The following is an 18,588-nucleotide window of genomic DNA, read 5'->3' as shown; positions in this document are numbered from 1 at the left end:
AAAGTAAATAAAAAATATGTATACAGCGAGCAACGACGACCAAAAATGAAAACACACAAAATCAACAAAGAGGCTTCGCCGCGTCCTGTGTTCTAGTCTGGCAGGATGCGCAATAAAAGAATGCTTACGATTTATTGATTTCATATTACCAAACACACACACACACACACACACACACGAGTACACACCAGCAGACATATATCTGTATAGATCAAGGCCTGTGCATAAATTTTATGCCTGAAAGTATGCAATAATCTCTCCGATTTGCAGATGTAGACGGGTGTGTGCGTGTGTGTGTGTGTGACGTTGAGGTTAATGTCACGATTTCAATTTGTCAGCAACGATTCCCCGCCTCCCACCCCCCACACACAGAACAACCACGCAGACAGAAAAAACCAAACGAAATCTGGGTCACTTTTTCGGTTTCACCCAGACCCAGACCCAGAGCGGGTGAGCGGGTGAGCGAGCATCGCTGGGCGGCCAGGGGGGACTTGGAGCCGAAACAACATCTATTCGTGCTAATGCGCCGGGCAAACACACACAGAGAATTTTTAAATGTCCGCTAATTGATACACAATCGAAACGCTTAACTAGTTCAGTTTCATTTTCCTTATAGATGCGAAACGTTTCAACTAGTTTCGTTTGTTTAGAAGAGCCAAGCTTGAGGATTAGTTGAAGACGTGAATCGACAAAGGTATTACCAATAAGCTTTGTTGTAAATGACTCAAGCGATAGTTGTATGGAAAATATTTTAATTGGAATATTTGTTTTGATTCGATTTGAATGAAGAACACATAGGAATAATATAAATTCCATGGCACACATTTGTGTAACAAACGGAGCTCATAATTTACGTAATTAAATCATAATTCATCATTGGGGCGACGGCAATTGAATGACTACAAACCATAATTCTGGCATGGATGCCAAAGTCAATAAGCACAGCAAATGATAAGCTACGAATTTGTGCGCCAATGTTTAGACAGTTGTTGGCAACGGGTTTTCCGACACACACACCCACACACAGCACACATACATGGGAATAATTACGCTAATGTGCAGAGCAAACGCACATACAAAAGATAAATAACAACAGCTTTGCACATATCCCTGCATTAGGCTCTGCTAGGGTAGTCATAGTCACAGTGGCATTTGCTGTTGTTGTTGTTGTTGCTGTTGTTGCTGTTGCTGTTGCTGTCGCTGTCACTGCAACAGTCACTATTTAGATAACGAATGTTGAGCAATTATGCCCGGATTAGGCACAACTGGGTGCAAATATATGAATGGAAGCTGCAAAGGTACAGGTCAGCTGGGCAGCTGGGCAGCTGGACAGTTGGTCACCTGGGCAGCTGCTGTAGTTGGGATTTGCATAAATCCAGGCACATTTATTCAATAAGCAAAGCCCGTGCACAAGCAGCGCGTCACTTGACCAATCGGCTTTAAGGCCACTTAATAACCAACATGGAAGGCGTTTAAGCGCCGACCCCGCCCACCTGCTCGCCCAGCAGATGCTGATGGCTGCTGGCTGATGGCCCGCAGAGCTGCCATTGATTTGGGTTGCCAGCCAGGTCAGCTCTGACCCCTTTCTCAAAGTTGCTTTAATTCTGCTATGCAAATCGAATACAACTAAATGTAAACACACACACACACACATATGCAACTTGCTGTCGAACGTGTGTGTCTATATGAATTCGCCCTCTCTCTCACAGTTTCTCTCTCTCTCTCTTTCTCCCTCTTTCTCTCTTTCTGTTTTGCCTAGCACTTTCCAGATTTGCGTTCGATGGGGTTTCTCTAATACTTTGTCCGTTCGTCTGACTGTTGGAAAACTTTTGCTCGAACGGCTTAACTTTTTGCACGTGTGCGACTGTTGGGGGCAACAACACGAGCAAGAAGAAGCTGAGACAGACACAAATGTGTAAGAAGCAAGGCAGACGAAAAAAGCAGGCGAATGGCCAGATTGAGTCCATGGCTTACAACATTTGTATGCAAGCACCGGCATCGCTCGGTAAATACACCCAACCACACACAGACACACACACACGTACTCACACATACGCATAGATGTGCAGTAACCCGCTGCGTTTGGCCTGTTTTGCTATTGGCCAAATTCTTTCTTAGCTCACAAAATCCTTTATATTGTTCTCGCATTTCATTCACTTGAATTGCTTCTGCACATTCATCGCATTTCTGGCATGCTCTCGTGTAACATTGTTTTTAATACATTTTTAAGACAGAGTATGCTAGTTTTAACAGTGAAGAGTTTTCATTTGAATATGAAATACAATCTACTCTGAATGTTGTTTGTTCACCTACATAAATTGATTATCTTTTATCTGCAGAGATATTTCATAGAGAAGATTTACATATGCGAACATATTGCAACAATTTATTTGCCTTCTTCTTTTACAGAAATTCGTCTGTGTTTAACCCATGAATCAGCACAATCCGTCATCAGTGTCACAGTCAACATTGTAAAAGTTATCCTAGTCAAGGTTAGTTTCGGTCTGCCGCCAACAAAAGGCGGATGAGTAATTGAGTACGCGCTCGTTAAGCTGGAACAAAGAGACTCGGAAGCTGCTCAGAAACACAGCTTAAAGTGAACTGGCAGCGGCTAATGAAAACGAAACCTTGGCCGAGACGAGCTGGGCAGGTAAACAGCTGAACAGTAAATCACCCACACACAGGTACACAGGTCGCAAAAGGGGCGGCCATAAACAACCGCCCAGAAGAGGACAGCTAATTGCACGCGCTCGAGCCCAGCGCAGACCACGCATCTGCGCAGACGCAACATGTTTGCAGCTGAACATGTTGCGTTTCGCACAGAGTTGGCTGCCGCGCAGCCGCAGCCGCAGTCGCAGCCGCAGCCGATGTTGGCTGCGCGGCCGGTTCGCTGCATTTCTTCGGCTGGGCTGGGGAAAATGGGTCAGGCTATAAAAAGGCAAGTTCAAGGCGATCGCCGTTTCAGACGTCAACAGCAGCCGTAGCAGCAGCAACAAGCAAACGCGTAGTGAAATCTCAAAGTAAACGAAAGTTTTGACGAGCAACGAAAAGAAAAGAAAAGAAAGAAGAAAAGAGATAGAGAAAGAAATAACATTACACTCAAACTCTATTACCGTGGTGCTCAATTGCAGTGCTGCAGGTGAATTGTGCCTCTTCGAACATCGCGTGAGCAATTCAAATCGTGCGTCCCGAAATTTCGAGAGATTGAACGAAGCTGCGTGATCCTTGTGAATACCGTTGTTTTAACTAGCCTCTGCAACTCGTACAGCGTCTAATTAACTGTACGCTAGCTAAAGAGATAAACAGAAACGCAGGTGAGCAGCAAAGCGCAAATTGCTACAGTTAACAATCTACATACATATAGGAAAAAGTGTATATGCATCGAAATTAGAATAATAATTTTTTCCTAGATTTTTAAAAATATTTAAAATGTTTATTTAAGTTGTCTTTAGTCAACTTTTTCTGAGACACTTGTGAAACTAAAATCAATTTGCTGAACAACCATTTACCTCTGCGCACATTCTCAGCAAATAGACGAAGTCTTTATCAGCTTCAGAAATAATTAATTCTTAATTCAAATTGCAGCTTTATGCATACTTAATCAGATCTAATGTTCAGCATTATTTTAATCTGATTAATTTAGGCGGCCTTGATAGAAACTCAACACTTGTAGAAGTGCTCGCAAGCAAAGGAAAAGCCTCGACTGCTTAGATTATGATTTTCCAATTTATATTGAATTGCAGTCCAATTTAATTTCATGTGCGATTGGCACAAACTCACAGCATTTGGCCACTCGCAGCTCGTTCGCATTAATTGATTAAGATTGAATGCAAATAATCAGCTTTGGCTTGGCTTGATGGGACGGCTGTATATGGAACTGGAAGAAATAACAGCAACTGCTAGACGAATATTTGGGTCAACAAAATAACAGAACCTGAAGCATAAAATTCTTAAAAGTGGCCAGCATGAAGAAGTTTTATTTTGTTAAGCGAGTTAACAACTTTGCATGAAAAAGCCAAGACAAACAAAGCGCACGCAACGGGCTTGAAGAAACCGACAGGTAGACGAAGCGAGTAGCACCTGGTCGTGCCAACGGCAGCCATTGGAGCTGGTCACAGGGCGGGGCGGGCAGGGGGATCCGATTGTAACTGGCGCACGCATTGACAGCCATATGGAAATGTGCAGTGGGGCTAGAGCCAAGCATCGAGCTGCAGTGGCAGCCACTTTTTGGGCCACCCACTGACCCAAATGTGTGGCCAAAGAATTTCAAAGGCCGCACCTTAGCAGCAGCACTGTCTGTGTGTGCGTGTGTGTGTGTGTATATGTGAACTCATTTTTGTGGCTCTTTTGGCATGCCAATTAACGCCTTGCCTGGGGCTTCGTATTCGATTTGACTTCGATGCTGGATTCAATGTTTGTTTTATTCATTATTAATTGCCCACAAAAGGCAAAAAGTGTCTCTCTCTCTCTCTCTCTCTTGCGCGCGCGCTCTCTTTCACTAACCAAACATTTCTTGTTGTCGCATGCCTTAACCGATTTTCTAACCACATTGCTTTGCTCAATTTGTCTTACAAATTCCATGACTTTGACTTCCATATATATACGTATATCTATCTATATTTATTTATTTGATTTTTTTTTTCTTCAGCGTAGCCTAAAGCAAGTCTTTCTGTAACTTTCATTCATGGCAGACATTTGTTTGTGGCTTTTGTTGTTGTTATTGTTGTTCGTTTCTTTGGCATTTTGCGGCTTCTACTTTGTCAACATGGGCTGTTGTTGCTGTTGTTGTTGTTACTGTTTTGTGTTGTTGTTGCCCAGTTGGAGGTGAAAGTTTTTCTTTACGTTGCTCGGAGCGTGTTCAATCGATTTGTTAGTTTAATGCTACGGCAAGTGTTGTTGCCCTTAAATATCATATTCTTTATAAATATGGAAAAATTATTTTCAATAAGCTTTTAAAAAAAGCATGTTAGAAAAAAAAACGTATTTGCCGGAAAAAATAAATAAATTGAATGAAATTTAAAATAAATATATAAATACAAAAAATAAAAATAAATAAATAAATAAATGAATAAAATGAATGAAATTTAAAATAAATAAAATAAATATATAAATACAAAAATACAAAAATTAAATAAATTTTAAGTGAACAATATGAAAAAACAAATAAAATATATACATTTAAAATATAGAACAAAAAAAAAATATTTAATTATTTATCTTAAACCATACAATATTAATAATAATTATTTAGTTTTTTTTTTTTTTTTTTTGTACCTAATACATAACATCTATTAAAATTCTTTGAGATATAAACTTATAAACTTTTTAATGTTAACTAAAAATTGATTGATAGCAAGAAATGAATGTTTTGAATATCAATAGAAAATGCATAAAGCTGAGGGGTCTAACTCACAAACCTCTTTACTATTTATATTGTCATTAAGAATATGTATGTATATAAATATGTATGTAAATAAAAATAGAATTTATTTTAATTATTGCTTTTATACCATTTCTCCAACATTTAAATTTCAAAGCAAGAACTTCATTTATACATACTTACAAATTCATTTATACATACTTACAAATGTTCCGTTTCAAGTGTTTATTCATATTCAATCATCTCTAGCTATTCAATTTTCATGACATTTTCTATTTTCCATTTAAAGTTTAAAAAGTTCCATCTCTGCCAACTGTCTGGTAAATCGTGACAGTTGCAATTTGGGCATCAAGTGCAATATTATTACAATAACAATAGTAGCGCGAGTTGCAATTGGTTCTGCTTTCATGACGCTTAAGTGTTACGTGCCCATTGAGGTCAGGTAAAAGTAAACTTGCTGCAACTGCAGCTGCAGCTGTTGCATGACACATGCAACTTTCCTTTAAACTTGACAAGGCCTAATCTATATGAATATAGTGTTTATATTTATATAGTATATATAGTGTATATATTTATATATGAAAAATAGATGGCGATGCAAATTAAAACGGCTCTTCGATTATGCCCAGCGGGTTGCGTCATTTGTGTGTTGGAAACCCGTTGGCACCTGTTACAAAATAGCTCATCAGAAATGTGAGCAGAAGTGTCACATTTTCCAAATCGCATTGAAATGCGACACAGTGTGCCGTTAGGCCGCGCACGTCGCACCGCGCCATTTGGTCATTTAGCGAAACGAAAGACTTAAGACACGAACTTGCTGGAAAGTTCAGAAAATGATTTAACTACGAACGGGATTTGCGCCTTCGGCTGACTAACTTTTAGTTTTACGGCTTTAATCGTATTTCTGTTGTGGTCAATAAACCTGAAGGTACTCGAATTCTTGGCCAAAAAGAAAGTGAAACGCCACAAAGCACACGCGAGCGTTTGTATATACACAAACTCACATTCGAGTTTCTCTTGGCGCAAAACCAGTCGATGACAGCGCTGTGCTGTTGTTAACCGAAAATGAGCAGCGGCAACAACAAGCGAGAGATAATCTGGCTCTCACAGAATGAATCAGCGTCTAACCGCACACACACATACCTATATAAAATATATATGTATATATAGGCGCAAGTCGAGTCGCAAATCACGAAGAGACTTTCTCAGCTTTGCCTTTGGACCGCATTGAAAATGAAACGCATATCGAACAGACCGCAGATATTGCAGACAGATCAAATGTTAATTGACCATAGAACCAACAGCTAATGCCTGAATCAACTCAGCCAAGTTAACTCCTGCTATTTGGCATTTAACGCGTGCTTCGTTTGCTGCGGCTTTTTTTACACTTTCTAATTTTGTGTGTCCAAGTCCATTCGGCATTGTATTTAAAAAGTATAAAAAATCATTTTAATTGCGGTTATTCGACGCAAATGTGTAAATTATTGCTATTACTGGCTGCACTTGTGTTTGCCGACTTAAATAGAGTAAATGCTTCTTCCATAGCTGCTGTTGTCGCTGGCCGTGAAAGTAAGAGTTGCGTGCCTAACTGTAAAGAGAGTAAAAACTATGAACCATAAACATAGTTAACCACAAAACTCCAATCAAAATTCAATTCAATTTCTCATATGTATAATGATATATCACGTAAAGCTCGCCGATGCGTGTAAAATGTTCATTACTAAAGCAAAATAATCTGTCTTATATGATATGGGAATGTTATATCATGACGGGAGGCATAGAAGACTTAATTGAGAATTGAATGAAATTAGCTAGGAATAATACAATTCTTATATAATTATATTTAATTTATTTATTAACTGTTGTTAGTCGCCCACAGATATTTATGCGGCTTAGTAAAAGCCTTTTACGTCACATAAAACTCTCAGCAAATTCATGAGTTGCGATCCACACTGATCGATGGCTCACGTTCCGGCAGATAGAGCACAAGAAAGACACGTTCCCATGGAACCCGTTGGCCGCTGCAAAGTGCTGTTGCACGTTCCTAACAGCTTTCTAAATTTACATAGGCGCCATAATTATAAAAGCGATCCACAATGAGTCGAACTGTGTCGCAAGTTGATTAATGATCGCCGGGCAAAACAATTTACATTTCTATGGCAAATCTGATAGCCGTTAGCAGCTGAAGGCACTAACAGAAGCAGAAGAAGAAGAACCGGCCGCTGCTGACCCATTACGTTGGCCTGTTTCTGTTTGTTTGTGAGTGGAACAGGTTGTTGGCCAATTAAATGGAAATCAATGCAATCGCAATCGCATGGCGATTGGCATTCTTGGCGGCTCCAGCTGCGCTCGCCGGCTGCACTCTCATTATGATATTTTAACGGTAATATGCTGCATGACATCTCGTCGTGTGTAAGAACCGCTAGAGCTGAACTGGTTCTACTGGCAGCGCAGAGAAAGAAATTCATACACACAGATAATTGAGACTGAAAGATTGCACAGCCTCGCCTCACACAGCTCAGAAGTCGCAGCTAATTTGCCATTTGAATATTGAGATATGTATATGTGTACGAGCACATGTGTATGTGTGTGTATGCGTGTGTGTTAACTGGAGTTTCAGGAAGTCTAGCTCTATGACTCTAATTGCATTTTGCCACCTCGCACGGCGGCTTTCTGGCTTTGATATACATACATAAGTATACATATGTATGTGTATACATATATTCAGAGTATATATTTTCTAGTGCACTTGACATCAGCTTTATGTTTTGGCTTTGGTGCTTCGACTTGGTCTTGTCTCGCGCTGCGCAGTCTTGGCCAATTTGGTGTGTTTTGGCCGCTTTCTTAGCGGCTCTCTAATATGGCCTCTGCCACGGGGGAACAGGTTCGGTTTGACCGAGACACTGGCATTTTAATAGCGCGCAGTTAGACTTGTTTTGTCTTTTGGCTCGGAAGTGGCTCGCTCTGAGCTTAATTACGCTCCACAACAACTTTCATATTTTCTACTTCCATTGAAGCTCGGATTCGGCGTGTGAAGTCATCGTCGGATCTCAGCCTAACAATGGATTCTGTATATAGTTATTATCTAGAACCCCAAATTTGGGCATTTCAATTGTCTGCCTTGGCACACGCCTCCCACATTAGCTCTTTTATGTTATATCACCTGGCTAGGGGGCGAATGAGAACACGCATGCAGTCGGCGCATGATTTGGGCCAACTATTTCATGTAACTGCACGTGCACAGCGGCCACTATTTGGTGGATCGATTGTGGCTCGATTGCGTTTTGTGGACTCATTTGCATGCCCGAATCGTGCGCGGGTTCAAGCAACCCGCAATGTGAAAGTGTTATGTGGACTTTGCGATTGGGGTCTCGCACAAATTTGAAATGCGCAAAACGAAAGACTGAAGACACAAACTTGATGCGACCGTTTCCTTTTCTATTTCGCACACAGAGCGCCATGTTGAATCAACGCAAACTACAGGCCTACTTGCTGCTCTGCATAGTGGCTAGCAACTGCCTGCTGCTCACCTTCGCCTTTCCCCAGCAGGAGCTCTACCAGCGACAGCTGGCCCAGTCCCAGTCCCAGTCCCAATCGAGGTCGCCAGTCTATCGGCCCGAGAGCAGCGGACGCAAGTATGCCGTGAAGCCGAACGCCTCCAAGAAGGTGGCGCTGGATGACATCGAGGATGATATCGAGGGCAATCAGATACAGGAAACCGTGAGCGGACCCGGTGGCTTCACCTGGTCCAACATGCTGTCCACCGTGATGACCATGTTCTTCAATGGAGCCGCCAATTCGCCGACCAAGTCCGACGATGTAGACAACTCAGTTGGCTTGGGCGGCAGCCCCTGGGCCAATGTCATCTCCATGGGTATGTTTCGCACGCTACACATAAGAGTTGCTTGGCTTCATTGATTGCTTCTTCTCTTTCAGGTCTGCGCATCATTAACACGCTCTTGGGCGGCGGCGCGCCCAGCGACGGCATCGACAAGGTCGATAACGGCGGTTCTCCCATGCAGGTAATTGGCCTATTCGTCATACACTTTAAGCCGTTCTCTTTTGCCATTGTGCCACTATTTTGGATATGTGTTTTGGCCGCTTTCAGTTTGCTTTATACTTATATTTATACTCATCTGGTGATTGGTCTCTTTCTCTTCTTTCTTATGATTTTTATTTTGTTTTGCATTTTATACTTATTTCCTACTATTCCTCAACCTAAAAACCAATTCGCACAGGGCATCTTGGCGGCTGTGCTGTCGTCCGTGTTGGGCACCAGAGATCCAGATCAAGTCAACTCGATGGCCAAGCAAGCTGGCGAGGTAAACCATTATTGCTTACACACCGAACGCACACGAAAAGCAAGCACTATGCAACAAAACAAAGGCGCACAGATAAATTCAACTATTGCTTGTGGACTTGACTCAGCTGCAAGCAGTTCAAAACATGACCCGACTGCAAGCAGTTCACTCTATTTGCCACAGCCATTCAAGAAATCAAACAGCTTTTGTCAGCTTATGACTTGCCGTGGAGTTGAAAATTGAAAAAACTTTATTTCTTAATACATTAACATTAGCTTTGCTTTGTTGCATAGTGTTGCCAATGTAATTATAGTACACACATTACACTATACGACATACACACACACACACATTTACACTGCTATTCATAGATATACATAGTTATTGGCACAAAACTAATTAACTAATGCTTCCCTATTACCTCGCCTCTTACACACACACACAAACATCCACACCTTACCAACACTTTCTACCAACTCTCGACGCTCCCATTCACAGTTCATACAGATCGTTATGAATCTGCTGGACGCACTGAAGACCTCTTTCTCGCACCGCTCGCTCACCGCCCGCTCCCTGGGCAAACGTGACTCGGTGAGCGATGCAGCCGTCGCTGGCATTGCGCTCCTCAAGGGCTACGTTCGCACCTACCGCAACGCGGACGACAAGTGCATGCAGCGCTACATGTGCGATGCCAATACGGACTGCGTGCGTGAAATCGGAGGCAGCAGCATCTTCTGCCAACTGGGATCGTAAGTAGACCTCTTCTCCGTATGCTTAACCTGTAACTATATATATCTGTCAATAATTTACTCTACAGCTATGCCACCAGCTACATGCTTGGTCGCAGCAGCAACACCAGCTTCGAGCACCTGTATGATGCTGGACGCAGAGGGCGTTCCGGCTTCGATTGTCGCCAGCTGTATCTGGAGTGCAATGAGGTCTAAGGCGTGGCGAGTGCTGCGAATTGATGGCACAGTGACTGGACGACTTAAAGTAAATTAAACTTATTAAATTAAATTAATTTATGTGCTTACTTGAAACTAGGTCTTAGCTATTTATATTATTTATTTAAATTCTGTATTTATTTAAAATGCTTATGCAATTGCAAAAACAATTTGCGTTTCTCAAAACGCGCCATTTCTCTGTAATTTATTGCGAAACAAAAAATTAAACAACAAAAAGAAACCTTACATAAAGTGAAAGTTAAATGTGTATTAATTCGAATTTATTATAATTATTATATTCTTTAAGCGATTTAAGTGGTAACGTTTATTATACATACCTATTGAAAGCTGCCGGCGTTGCACTGCTTAGTCATATCAAATAGCTATTTTCCGACGACGTGCATTGCTCAATGGTCAAGCAGTGTACTTTCCCTCGTTACTCTACACTGCAAGCAGGTGAACATCAAGCAGTGTACAAATTTAAACTTCAGCGGCAGTTACTCCATAAATCCAGAGTAAAATAAAGTCTCTATAAAATACGTAATTTAAATTATTTTATTTTATTTCAAGTTTGTTAATTAGACTTCAGGCGCTGGTTAAACTCTAAATCACATACACTTTTCAGTTATTTACTATGAATGTAAGCCAATTTCAGCACTAGTTAACGGCTTACTCGACTCAAAGTGGAATAGAACGACGCTCTTGGGTGCATGCGGGCAAGCTATGAAAAATTTTAAACTAACTATGGAAACCGTCAAAGGACTATTTTGGCTAGCACTGTGTGACTGTAGCTGCAACTCGAAACTTTCGCCGTTTTGATAAACGTTGACGCACTAAAATTTATTAGGCAGACTGACGACGACGAACCTGAAATAAAATGAAGCTACCCAAATAATGATATGCATATCTACACCTCGATGTTGCACTACGAAAAGCCCAACACATTTTTAATGGCCTAATTATCAGCATTCTAGAATAGAGAGCGCAGCGACACGAGGGTCGCTAGGCGTGCGCTACGCGTATGGCATTCCAATTCGGCAGCCACAGCAGCAGCAGCAGTAGCAGCAGCAGCAGCCTCCAAAGTTATGATTAATTTGTGCTAGCCAAGTTTTGCCGTTTACCAAAAAGTTGGCCGTCATTTAAGCTGCTGCTGATGCCGTTGCCGTTGCCGTTGCTGTTGCTGTTGCCGTTGCTATTGTAGCTTGTCGCTATGAAGTTGCCAACAACTGCATATCGTGTGGGCCACCATCAGCAGCAGCAGCAGCAGCAGCGGCAGCAGCAGTGGCAACTGGGTAGTAATTAAAAGACGCTGCTGCCGAACGCTTAAAATTCCATTTAATTACGCTGAGTGTTGAATATCTTGAGAGCGCTAATTAGAACTGGAACTGGCTTGCAAAACTTTTCGGACAGCAACTGCAGACAGCATCGAGAAGTTGTCGCACAGTCGACGCCCCAATTTATTATTTCAGTCATATCCTATTATGCTGTCCGCCTCGCCAGTGAAACAATCGAATTTAAATAATCATCTAATTTGTGCTGCAGCAAATGGAGCGGCGCAACGCTAAACATTTAATTATTTTCACATTTTTATTTTATTGTTGACAAACTTTAATTGCCTTACGTGCTTTGCGTAAATGTTCTAAATGTTGTGCAGTGAAACTAATTTATGTAATGGCATTATTTGTGTTTGCTAATTTTAATTGATTAAGTGAATAAACAGAGAGAGAGAGTGACAGAGAGAGAGTGACAGAGAGAGAGAGAGACAGAGAGAGAGAGAGAGAGAGAGAGCGAGAGAGAGAGAGATAGAGTGACAGAGAGAGAGAGAGAGAGAGAGAGAGAGAGAGAAATAAAGAAATAAATGCCGATTGGCATTTTTTTATATATGACATTCCAGCTAAAGTAATTAAATGTCATTCAACTATATGTCGGGGCGCTGCTTTTCTCATTCTTGTTTTCCATCTTAGCTGCGCATACCAACGAATTCCCGGTGTCGCTAAACTCCTTTCAAAATGCTCTTTCTTGTTCAATAGTCTTTTACCGAGTCGGATTTCTCTTCTACTGTCAAAACTTCTAATTCTGGTCGCATATCTCGTTCATCAAAAGCATAGAGACAGAACTAGTCGTCTCTCTCTCTCTCACCCAGCGACACCCGGGACCACGTTCAGCAACAGCTATTGTTGTCTCTCTCTTAATTGCACTAAAATACTAAATCAATCGATTAACACGAATTGCCAGTCTTTCTCAACACTACTGCATCAAGAAATCAAATTGCAACTTCAACAAAAGTCTAATATCGCACTGATACGGCATATATATGTATATAGAATTTCAATAGGGTTACTGGGCTGTTTGTTTGACTATGTTTAAGTTAGTATTTAACAAGATCTGTCAGTGTAGTCATGCTACCAAATTCACTTAATGTTAGCGTTCGACCTACTAATGCCACAGCACTCAATTTATGGTGACTATATATATTCAGCTCTGAGAAACAGATCTATTCAGAATGGAATTGAAGCACAAGTCTGACTGTGCGATGAGGCGAAGGTTCATTATTGCAATGGTAAACGAGCAGAAATGATGGAGCACACAGAAATGATCTCGAGGTAAGGCCAAAGCTAGCTATAATATCCTATGGCCAGGCACATGAACAAGAAATAGTTACCCTGCCATTCTGCACCTTAGTTAATAAGCCAAAATTTATATGAAATTATCTTCTGAACTTAGCTTCAGTTAATTATTGAATACATATATCTTCTGCTTATGTCATTTAAGCCAAAAACTTACAGCTGGAGTGCAACATTTTGCATTAAATAAATTTTCGCCTTTTATAATTGAAGTCAATTACTACGAGATTTCAAATTTATTTGTGACAATTGAATTTATTTGCAAAGCAGCGCTGGGAGCTGTTTGCCTGGTTTGCTAAACAAAAAAGTACAATTGTTTACATATATATGCACACATACATACATATAGAAAAAAATGTAAACTAAAGCAATGCGACAATTGCCGCGTAAACAAAATCAAAATTTTTTTCACTAATCCGCGCAGCTTTGCTGCAATTGTTGAGCGTAGTTGTCAAGCCGGGGCTTTGGAAATATTTGTTGCGCTGCCTTTTTTGATTGTTGGCATGGATAAACTGCTCAAATGGCTGCCACAAGCAACAGCAGCAACAACACTGACAACAACAACAATAGCCAGCGCACAAAAGAAGTCCCATTAAAAATGTAATGTTTGCATACAACAATTTCCTGCGGGCAGCAACAAGAGAGGACTCGGTGCATGCAGCCCGAGCCGAGAACAGCAAAACAAACAGGAACCCAAATAAACCACAGCGGAACGACGAGCCGTGAGGCTCAGAGCAGCGGGTCGCCATGCAGGCCGTTAAATCGATACACTAGAAAGCGACACAAAACCAATAACGTGTGACACTGTGCCAAATTTGCTCTCGGCTTTTTAGAAGGGGTGTTGGTGGGGGGGAGGCATCACAGAGTGTGTAGAGGTGGTTATAGTGAGACAAGCAACGCTGAGCCGATGGGTCGCATCCTAGTGGGTCTGCACTATGCCACGAAACCATTATCCAAAAGCCGCCCGGGCGGCATGTACGCTTGCTCATGTGTATTCCCCTTTGTCTGTGTGTGTGTATGTATGTGTGGGTGTGTGGGTGTGTGGCTGTGGAGCATGTCAGTGGTTGTCACCATCAGCGTCGGCAGCGAAAAATGCGCCGTTATTGGCTTTTTGGGTGACACAATAAAAAGAAAACGGAAAAAACGAAGTGGAAGAGGCCAAATCAAAAGGCAGCGGAGCCGCAGCATCCGCGCCCATCCGCATCGCATCCGCATCGCATCCGCATCCGCATCCACTTTTGATACATCCATGTGTGAAAGGCGCAACAAACTCGGATTTGTCGTGCTTTTATTACCTTGTTTTGTTTTGTTCCCTCCTTATATATATGTATGTATATTTTTACAGATTATGTTGTATTTGTCTGGCAGGCAAAAGGCTGAAATTGAATACGATTTAAACATTGTTTGATGTGATTTCTCACTAAAACATCCTTAAGGGTTACTGATTTGACAAGCGATTAGGCAAATTCAACCAGGAGTTGAGGCTCTGCCGACTTTTATGTACTTCATTCTTATTCTTATTCTTATTCATATTCTTATGGAAACGCAGTTTAGCTAAGCGCCAAAAATTCTTTGCATCTTCGACTTTGGACTTTTGCAGTTGAAGCTGACGTGGAATACCTAAGTCGTATTCCTTCAGATGAGCCGCAAAGCTGCTTAAAAATGTTAAAAGTAAATATGTGAATTCCTGCTAAATTATTTGGTATAAATCGAAAAATGAGAAGAAATTATTCATATAAATATTAAGGTAATAATAATATTATAATCAATAGCTATAGCAATTCTTTAAAAATAATTCCCAACTGGGTCGATTTCACACAGTTTTCACTATAGTTGTTACCACTGTTAGCTATGCTGCATTTTCCATAATACATTTCATAGTCCATGCAGAATTCCGGCAACTTTGCAGCTTTGGCAATTTGGAAATTTTCAACTTTCCGAGCGCTACTCGAAATTCATATGAAAATTTTCTGTGTTTGGGTCACGTAAAGTAAATTATGGAGCATTCTTTGGTATATGAAATGTGCGGATTTGCGTATTGAATTATTCAGAAAGGGGCTTCGGCTCTAAATATTTAATTGAAATGTGAATCCGAAAGCAACCCAGAGCGCGCCATTTGGCAGCCCTCGACACGTGTGCAGCCTGCCTAATGCCTTCGCCATGGACCATGCTTAATCTGCGGCTCCATTTTGCATTTGACATAATGTTCTTTCTATATTGGAAAGCGAGGCGGGCCACACATACTCCACGTAGTGTGGCCGGCCAAATAACCAAAAGCCATTTGGCCGCTAACTACTTTTCGTGTTGGCCCCAAAGGCCGAGCCGACTTTTGCCACTTGTGGGTGGCCTCGCGGAGGCAATGCGAGCGGGCCTTATCGGCTGAGGAATGCGCCCGCATAGGCTCATTTTGCTTCGTTTGCTGGGCTATTGGAGGCCCGTTGCCGCAGTGCCCACTTCCCGAGATGTGGATGTAAACAAGCTGTCAGAGCGACAGCGACTAACATCCATTTGATTTGCTAACGACGATGGCTCTACTCTGCAGCCGTTGAGCGACTCCTCCAATGGCACGCAGCTTGACCGAGAGAAAAAAGCATTAATTAAGCGGCCCGAAGAACATCTTGTTAACTGACTTTGATTAATGGCTACACGAGAATCGATTAATTAATAGATAGCCTTTGCTTCTCAACTATGCAAAGAAATTTTGAAAATATTTCTTTTTTCTCTCTACTTGAATAGAATTGTTGCGTAAGTCAACATTCCTTCTCTATAATTGTTGCTTCATTTTATTTGTTGATCTCCTTGCCAATTTTCAATATGTGTGCGTAATAAATTGCTTTGTCTTTGGGGCTTCCCTTGAAATTCTATTCAGTTTCATTTGCTCAACCTTTCGAAATTCCCTTGAAATTCCAATTCAATTTCGAATTATATATTAAATTTTCTAGATAATTAAGTTTTGCAATTTAATTGTTTCTCACTCTCTTCTGACTATAGTTTAGTCGTTTCTCTTTCCTTCGATTATTTTCAGTTTATTCCTCTACATTTTGTTTTTCTTTACCGCATCGATTGCCCTATTGATGGCTTCTTATGATTACGTCGCGTTCATTTAATCGGCGACTTTTTACGGCATAATCGTAATGCTGATTTGATGACCCCACTGTAAGCGCATACAATGTTCCACTCTTGCGGCTGGACTCGCGATTTGGCAGATGAAATTTAACTGCCCGGCCCCGACATGCCCCGCCCCCTATGAACTGTTCCGCCGCCGCCCACTACAAGTTGTATTTATAGCGCCTGTTTCAGCCAGTTTCATGTCGAACTTATCGACGCCATCTCCAACTGTCCATCGGTTGCCATTGCAATGGGCGGATGTAGTGCTATCTCTTTTTTCTCTTCTCTCTCTCTTTCTATTTTTTTTTTTTGGCGACTCTTAGTTGTTGTTGTTGTTGTATGTGTTGTGCCTGGGTGGACGGCACAAATTGCTTAAATTGGAAAATTGCTGGCGCTGCGTTTGTGCGTCCATTCGCCGTTCGTGTTTTTTTTTTTTTTTTTTTTGTAGCATGTGAGTGAACGAAAAAAAAACTCATCCAGCTGGCAGCTATGCGCACGACTCGCCTTGGTTTTGCCTAACGGAAAAATGTATATATATTGCATTTATCTTTTATTGGTCTCCTTCTCGGCGTATCTTGCTCAGTGCTTGTTGCCATCAAATCAATATTCGATTGATGCCAATACTATTATCATTTTATTATGGCCATTTATTTGTCAGACGGGGCAGCAGCAGCAGCAGCAACCACTCAATACATTCTCCTTTTTTTCCTGTTGCCTGCTGTGCCTTTAGCCAAATTCAATTGTCTGAGCAAATTAGCAGACAAAATTGATTAATTGACTTGATCTGATTGGGTTCACGGACCACGTTGCTCATCAATAAAATGTGCCTGCTAATAGATTTCCAGCTGTCTAGCATTGCATTGAGCATTGTCTCCCTCACTCCCAACGCTTTAAGGCTTAGCCATAGCACTGGAAGTCTTTAAGTTCATAAAGCACTTGATTGACTTGAGTCGGAACCCTTTCTCGCTTTTTATCTCATCGATAAACCCGGACTTGCAGCTAGGCCTATAAACTTTCCACTTGCCTCAGCAGTTGGCCAAAATTCTGGCTTGGGATTTCTTTTGAGAATGTCATAAAATTGTAACAGCGAGGTCAATAACAGGAGTCAGGCATGGCTGGTAAAGGCTCGACTATAAGATGCCCTAGATGGGCGTCTGACTGACGTATGCACCCACCTTATAGGGGCTGGCTATAGAATAGGACTCTGAGAAAGTTCTAAGACTTGTAAATTCCCTAGTTTTAGAGCTGATTAAGAACTATTTCCTTTTTCCTTTCACAGCCCATCGAGGGGAGTCGACAATGAAAAGGAGATCACTCGAATTGCATATACCCTAGTCTAGCAACTCGAATAGGGTATCTCAATAGTACACTTCACATAGTTTATTTCCCAACTCCCAACTCAACAATTTTTACGACTATAGGGTACAAAAAAAAATGTTGAACAATTTCGGCCGATGGCTGACATCTTGGCCCGGCTAAGGCATCGTCGCTTGATGCTGAGACATAAATAAGGCGCGGCCATAAAAAAGTTGGCGTGGCTCACCTTATTAGCTTTTTAATTGCACTTGTCGAATCATTTTTTTATTGGCCTTTAAATGTTGGCCTGGCCGGAATTAAAGCAATTGTCGGCTGCTTACCAATAAATATCCGAATCTGGGGCATAAACAGGCGCCCGCAAATGTTGCAGGCTTTTTATTATTGTTGTTTTGCATGTTTTCGCTGCTGGCTAATTAAAATTTGTTCGCCAATTGGTTTAATTAGAGCTGCGCCAGCCGTCAAGCGATCAAATAAAAACAAGACTAAGCACACACAAACACAGAAAATACAGAAAAACTCACAAAACAGACTCGCTTTGCATTTGTATTTTACGCAGACAGACAACATAAATTGTTCTACACATAAAACTCAAATGTGCTGAGCCTTAAAATGTTATTGTCTTGGCCAGGTTAATTACGCTTCTTTTAGAATTTCAATTGTTACTCTGTAAACTTGTTGTTGTCGCACAGGGCGCCAGAAAAATCTTTAAACAGTTGAACAAATATTTTGAGTGGAAATCATAATGGCATCCAGATAAGAGCAACTCCTTTCTCTTCGGCTGGCGCTTGACAAATATGTTGCAGGCGTAGGCATTGTTGTTCGGCTGCTCCGACTTGATTTGTGGCGTGGAAAGTTTGCTATCTGCGGCCAAGCATCGTCGTCAGCATCATCATAATTTTTGCTGCTCGCTTATC

At 41.4% G+C, this 18,588-nt stretch overlaps 1 protein-coding gene across 2 annotated transcripts; it reads left to right on the top strand.

The window, feature by feature from the left end:
- The first annotated feature begins 2,941 nt into the window (after positions 1-2,941).
- On the top strand, positions 2,942-10,883 carry LOC108609775 (uncharacterized). Of its 2 annotated transcripts, XM_018001532.2 has the most exons (6): positions 2,942-3,314; positions 8,834-9,254; positions 9,317-9,402; positions 9,619-9,702; positions 10,180-10,430; positions 10,499-10,883. In XM_018001532.2, the coding sequence occupies exons 2-6, from the start codon at positions 8,840-8,842 to the stop codon at positions 10,623-10,625; spliced, it is 963 nt and encodes a 320-aa protein (XP_017857021.1). In that variant the 5' UTR covers positions 2,942-3,314; positions 8,834-8,839; the 3' UTR covers positions 10,626-10,883. The 2 variants fall into 2 exon arrangements, with proteins under 2 accessions (XP_017857021.1, XP_089329936.1); XM_089473810.1 differs by lacking the exon at positions 9,619-9,702.
- Positions 10,884-18,588: the final 7,705 nt, after the last annotated feature.

The sequence above is a fragment of the Drosophila arizonae genome, chromosome 2 (assembly GCF_054131065.1).
Source record: "Drosophila arizonae isolate 15081-1271.41 chromosome 2, UAZ_ARI_1.0, whole genome shotgun sequence".
Lineage (NCBI taxonomy): Eukaryota > Metazoa > Arthropoda > Insecta > Diptera > Drosophilidae > Drosophila > Drosophila arizonae.
Note: the sequence above shows the minus strand (reverse complement) of the source record. Positions and strands in the feature narration are given on the sequence as shown.

What these genes read in the sequence shown, in the direction of transcription:
- LOC108609775 (XM_018001532.2), top strand. Translation starts at nt 8,840, where the DNA reads ATGTTGAATCAACGCAAACTACAGGCCTACTTGCTGCTCTGCATAGTG. An exon ending in TGGCCAAGCAAGCTGGCGAG is followed by an intron (nt 9,703 to 10,179) that starts GTAAACCATTAT and finishes TCCCATTCACAG; the next exon opens with TTCATACAGATCGTTATGAA. An exon ending in ATCTTCTGCCAACTGGGATC is followed by an intron (nt 10,431 to 10,498) that starts GTAAGTAGACCT and finishes TTTACTCTACAG; the next exon opens with CTATGCCACCAGCTACATGC.